At 42.2% G+C, this 6,143-nt stretch overlaps 1 protein-coding gene across 1 annotated transcript in view; it reads right to left on the bottom strand.

The window, feature by feature from the left end:
• Nucleotides 1-4,084: 4,084 nt before the first annotated feature.
• heatr1 (HEAT repeat containing 1) overlaps nucleotides 4,085-6,143 on the bottom strand; it is a 25,683-nt gene continuing 23,624 nt past the window's right edge. Inside the window, 1 exon segment of the mRNA XM_042508174.1 lies at nucleotides 4,085-4,111. Within this exon segment, the coding sequence (XP_042364108.1) occupies nucleotides 4,085-4,111 (27 nt within the window).

The following is a 6,143-nucleotide window of genomic DNA, read 5'->3' as shown; positions in this document are numbered from 1 at the left end:
ATTGATGCGACGGCTATGCTGATGAGTATGATTTGCTAAACTGGTTGCCGTTAGCAACCACCAGCTCTGCATCTCGTGTGTGTTTTCAGGATGTTTTAGTGTGTGTGGATTTATCAGTGTGTGTATGTGTATGTGTGATTCAGTGTGTGTGTGTGTGTGTGTGTGTGTGTGTGTGTGTGTGTGTAGGTACAGATGTGTACTCATGTGTACACATGAGTGTGTTTTTGTGTGTGTATTTCTGTGTGCTTTATTATATGTGTTGTTTTTTGTGTACAGAATATGTAATAGTGTGTGTTTACAGCAGTATACAACATGCTGTGTGTGTTTTCAGTGTGTGTGTGTGTCTGTCTGTGTGTGTGTGTGTGTGTGTGTGTGTGCCTGAGTTCATGATGTCGTTTGTACAGTGTTATTTTTGTGTGTGTCTGTGTGCGTTTGTGTGACCAACCGCTGGAAACACATAATGAGAGATCCTGCAGAGAACAGAGCCCATTAGCCCAGTTTACACACACACACACACACTCACACACTCACGCGCACACACACTCACACACAACGTGGCCCACTTCGGTGCAGGTGCAGCAGCTCCTGTTAATGGTCGCCCACAGCGCGCGGCGCCGTTATGAAACGTCTCAACCTGTGAGGTCACTGACGACACCACAGAAGAAGAAAAGCAACAGCTGTCCATACATCCCTCCGTCCCTCTGTCCCTCTGTCCCTCTGTCCTTCTGTCCTTCTGTCCCTCTGTCTTTCCTTATCTCTCTTTCAGTTTCAGCGTCCTTCGTTATTATTTTTGCTTCTTTGTTTCTGTCTTTCTGTCCTCCTCCACCTGTCTCTTTCTCCTTCAGTCCATTGTGTTTTCATCTTTCTTGTCGTTTTTTATTCTGCACGTTGTTTAGGTTTTATTTTGTTTTCTTCTGTCTTTCGTTGATTATTCGTGTTTTATTGAAGTCACATTTCTTTCTTTCTCTCCTCTCTTGACTTCTGTCTTTCTTCCCCTTCTTTGTTTCACTTCATCCTTCTTTTAAAAACTTTTCTTACTCTGCAGTGCTTCCTTCCTTCATCATTATTATTTCATTTTTACTTTTTGGACCATCTCCCTAAATTCTTCCCATCTTTTTCTGCCATTTCTCATCTTTCCTGCTTTTTTTGTCCTTCCTCTCCTCCGTTTTGCTCCCTCCGTTCTTTCCTGTTAGTAATCATGGAGGGTAATAGTGGCCTCTTCTTCAGTTGTATGTGTAACGGCAGGATTTATTCCTGTAATAAATGTCTTCCTCCGTATGTAACTCGAGCGAGTGCACTCTGTGAACAATGAGACGAGTTATCAGCGCCTTCTGCTCGGTTGTGTAAGTCACATCCTGTAAATCAGGTCAATCGGTCATGTTATTAAGTCACCGAGCTGTGACACCTCCCGCCAGGTTTCCTTTTATTTCGCCGCAGGTCAGTGGGACACCTCCACTCGTCTTTCATAACCACGAGACCCCCTGCTCGTCTTTTCTCTCTTTATTCACCTGTCCGTCCCTTTCTAGGCCACAAAAAAAGTAGGGCCAACCTACATTTGGGTTCACGGAGGGCAGCGGGCACGAGGCGCCGCTCCTCTTTGTTTGGGCGCTGCTCGTTACCGACGCTGAATATCACTCTCATTAAAGTCATCGGTCGCCCTGAATCCAGCGACACGTGACAGAAAGAAACGTCCTTCAGAGGAGAATAAATCATGAAGCACAAAGAGGATCACCGTGTCTGAGCAGCGGGCTCGCCGTTTACCGACGGGAGTGTGAACCCGCTAACAGCTGCAACCATGGAGACGCGGCCACTTCTGCAGCTTCATAAAGTGTTTTTAGCTCCTGCATCAGTCAAACACGTGGAGGTGTGAGTTTATTCATCAGGCTGTGACAAACCGACCTCAGCCGGCAGCTCCGCCGAGTTATTTAAAGCTTTTAGTGGCTCCTCCGAACCTGTAAACCGACAGGAGAGGCTCTAACGAGCAGGAGGCCGCTGTTTTTAAAAACACTGTCTGTTTCTGTTTGTTCTCAACACACAAAAATGTTTATTTTAACGAGTAGATTTGGTTTTGTTCATGGTGCTTTACTTGCTTCGTGATTTGATGTAAAATGCATCACTAGGTAAATGCAACACGCCTCCAAACATCGATCAGCTGATCACATGCTGCATGATAATCAATACTGATGATTTAAGTGCTCAGTATTTAACACGTTCTCATCACCTCGTCACAGACCACAAACCAGATCTTTTTTTCTGCTTTTAGGGCACCAAACATCTGTGTTTTTAGCAACGCATCCCGGAAATTTATATTTTTAACACAAAGTTATGAAATTCATGTAAAGTTACTGCGGTTAGGTTTTTTTAAAAAAAGAAAAATTAGGATGCACCTTAAAATTACTCAAAGTTCAGGTGAAAACATTCCTGAGCGGAAACTCATCCAAAACCCCAACCGGCCTCCTAACTGGACCGCTCTGGGTTTTTTTATTCAGCACGTGATCGCAGCCTCCCAAAATACATTAAACATGAATTTCTGTCATGAAACCAGAGAAAAGAAAAAAAGGAGAAGTGGAAATGAGTTTGAACAAAAGCTGTGATTTATTTACAAAAATCAAGAAAAGAAAAAAGCAAAGTGACTTTCAACACTCAGCTGCCTGTTCGCTCCTTTACTCCTGAAAAACTGCAGACTCCTCATCAGCTGACTGAGCTAGTGAGGAGGAGCAGCAGGAGGAGGAGCAAGAGGAGGAGGGGAGGAGGAGCAGGAGGAGGAGGACAGTGGGAAGGAGGAGGAGGAGCAGCAGCAGCAGCAGGAGGAGGAGGGGGAGCAGCAGGAGGAGGAGCAGGAGGGCAGTGAGGAGGAGGAGCAGGAGGACAGTGAAGAGGAGGAGGAGCAGGAGGACAGTGAGGGGGAGGAGCAGCAGGAGGAGCAGGAGGAGACAGTAGCACCCCTCACAGAAAAAAGTGGGAATTTTTAGCCAAAGCTTGATCTCTTTTCTAACAGTTACAAAGTGTTTTTTGTTTTTTTTGTGCCTGAAACGAACCACATTAACTCTTTAAAACCTGAGAAAATGAGTTTGAGCTCTTTCAAACTCAGACAGCCAGCAACTTATCAACACATGGCCCCAAAATTAGCAAGAAATTAGTAAAAAAAAAAAAGAAAAAAGAAAAGAAAAGAAAATTACCTGACAATAAGCAAAACCAGGAAAATACAATATATAAAAAAAAGAAATAAAGAAAATTACTTAAGAAGTGCTGGAAAAAAGAGTATTTTTCATTATATTGTTTTCTGTAACATAATAATAAAATATTTTTAAATTATTATAATTATTAATATCGTTTGAAGGACATTTTTCTCTGTTTTTTAAAATAATTTTCTGATAATCCTCTCTTTTTAAAATGAATTTTTAAGTAATTTTCTTGTCACATTTTACAATTTTTTGTTGCAATTTGTCCAACTTTGGGGATTTGAATCTTTATTTGGCAAAACCTTGCAGGTAAAGATTAGTAACGGTTTAACCCTTTCAGGCCTCATCCAAAGGCGAAATAACCGAGTGGTTTTTCACCGCTGATTCCTCCGTCTCTTATTTTGCAGCTCCGGAGACGTTAAAGTCGGCTCGTCGTCACAAGGCCTCCCTCCTCGCTACAAGAAGAGTCCCTGGACGGCGGCCACGCTCGCCCAGGAGGCGAAGGAGCTCACGCGGACTGTCAGAGCCATCCTGGAGGTCGACTGTAAGTGATCTCGCCTCCGCGCACGCCGGTCTGCATGTCCTCCTCCTCCTCCTCTCTGTTTCCGTGCCGCCCCGCATGCGACTCCCACCGGACGAAGCTGAAACCAAAGTGATCCTGCCGCTGAGAGCTAACTGTCCTCCCCGTTTCAGTGCTGACCTTCTAGAAGATTCTTCCGTCAGCAAGAGACGTCTGCGGGACGCCTCCAGCCATCCTGAGCTCGAGCTCAACTCTGTCCTCCCTCCTCAGCGACTCCTCATCTCCTCCTACCTGCCAGCTGTGGACTCCCGTCTGAACTCTGCATGAAACTGTTCTGTTTGCACATTTATCTCTGCACATCTGAGTCGTCAGCACCCGCCAGTCAGCGGCGTCGCTCCAGTGTTTTGACCTGAATTACATGGAAAAGAAATGCATATCAAGAGCATAAAAATGTACATTTTACTGTCGGAAACAGAGCGTGAAATATGTTTCTACGGTTAAAACACTGGAGGGAGATCGCTGTGAATCAACAGACTTCGTGAACGCTTCAGAAATTTTGCCCGTTGGTCACTTTATCAATCATGGGAAGACAATAATGGCACCAAATCTCTCCCCTGCCTCTTAAATTTTCAATTTTCATTTAATGACTTTAAAGATTTGATCTGTCTCGTCTCTGCAGTAGAAAGATGCAAATACTTAAGAAATTTCTCACGAGGTAGAAAACCTACAACTACCAGAATGCACTGCGCTGCATCAGACCAATAAAACGCTCCCGCTGCTGGGTGATGTAATGCGGACTGGTCCGCGTGAAACCTGATCTGTATTTTCTTAAACGTGTCGAGAAAACAGAACTTGCAGATCAGCAAAGTTTAGCATCAGCGAGATCCTCTTTGACGTGATCGTGTTCAGAGTAACTTGTTTTAGTGAAGTCGCTAAAACTTAAAAGAACGAGGTCATTCAAATGGTCATTTTCAAGTTGCAGCAACTTCACAAAATTAAGTTGAAACAGCTACATTTCAAGTAAACTTAAATGTAAATATGAATTAAGATTAATAGCTGACTTTTACTTGACTTTTTCAGAGATCGGTCCCAAAGATTCTTGAAAGTGAGATTAACTTTTTCTGTTATGAATATTTCTTTTATGGTGGTTTTAAATTTGTAAAGTTTTCATCAAGATGAGAAAAGTGATATAATAAAAAAACTGTCTTCATCATAACGTAAAGTCTGTAAAAAGCGTGAGCTTGCAGGAGAAACACTTCCGCACAAATTCATACTGCGAAATCAAACTTTTTCGCCGTGTGCGCCAGGTGAGCAGCTCCTTTTCAAGAAATAGGCAAATCTTTGAGATCTAATTGTTTTTAAAATTATGTCCAAAACTCTCGTCAGATTGGTTAAAGTGATTATTGGGAAGAACTTCCGAAGCGTTGGCGGCGTCGTCTAACCCGACCTCCGTCTGTGTAGCATCAACAAACACCTTCATATATCAGCAATATAAAGCAATATCAAACTTTGACGTCACTTCATGTGGTCGCCGTTTATCGTATTTATCCGTCCAGAGCGAGTGAACTAAACTTACCGTAGCTTCCTGTCAGTGTTTAGCTTCGTGTCTGAGAGGCCGAGCGCTCGTGTCTGTGCAGTAGATTAGCCGAAAAAATCAAACGGTACGAGCGGAGGAAATCCCGAAAACCTCCACAAGCAGGAGGGATGAAGGAGTCTCGGTATTCGTATGGGAATGCGGCCTTCGTGGTCGGACACCAGCAGGACGGTCTGGACGCTTTAGTCGCTGTCGTGATGTTTGGAGTTATTTGCTGTTTGTTCTCCTTTTTTTTTCTGGGTAAATATTCTAAAAACAAAGTACATATCATGAGAGGAGAAGCTAAAACTGTGTGAAATTTGATTGTGATTTCTGGATTATTTCACAGTTGAGCTGCTGGAAGAATCTTTATTTAACCGGGCTGTGACTGATATCACGAAATAAACGTTCAAAATGTAAAAATTAACATGGTTTGTTTAAGAAGCAAAGCAAAGCAAATTTTAGTCTGAAGAGTGTTTTTCATTTTCAGACGATGGAAGATCGTCATCAGTGCGGTGCTGCGAGAAACCAAACAACGAAAAAAACACACAAACAAACAAAAAAACACACAAACAAACAAAAAAACATGAATTAAACTGTCCCAGCTGGCCACCAACAGAGTTAATATTTGAATGAATTTAGGTTGTGACCAAAATTCAATGTCAAGTCAATGTCTTTATCACTCATAATTATTACTGAAACCCAAAACATAAAATCTATTATTATTAGTAGTAGTAGTATTATTAGTATTATTATTATTATCATGATGTTTTGTTTTTCAGTAATAATTACATAATAATACAGTTTAAATAGCTTTTTTTCTCCTTTTTCCCCAGCTTTTAAAAAATAAATTTCCAAAAACATGCAA

Source organism: Plectropomus leopardus, chromosome 19 (genome assembly GCF_008729295.1).
Source record: "Plectropomus leopardus isolate mb chromosome 19, YSFRI_Pleo_2.0, whole genome shotgun sequence".
NCBI lineage: Eukaryota > Metazoa > Chordata > Actinopteri > Perciformes > Serranidae > Plectropomus > Plectropomus leopardus.
This window is presented reverse-complemented; position numbering and strand designations above follow the sequence as displayed.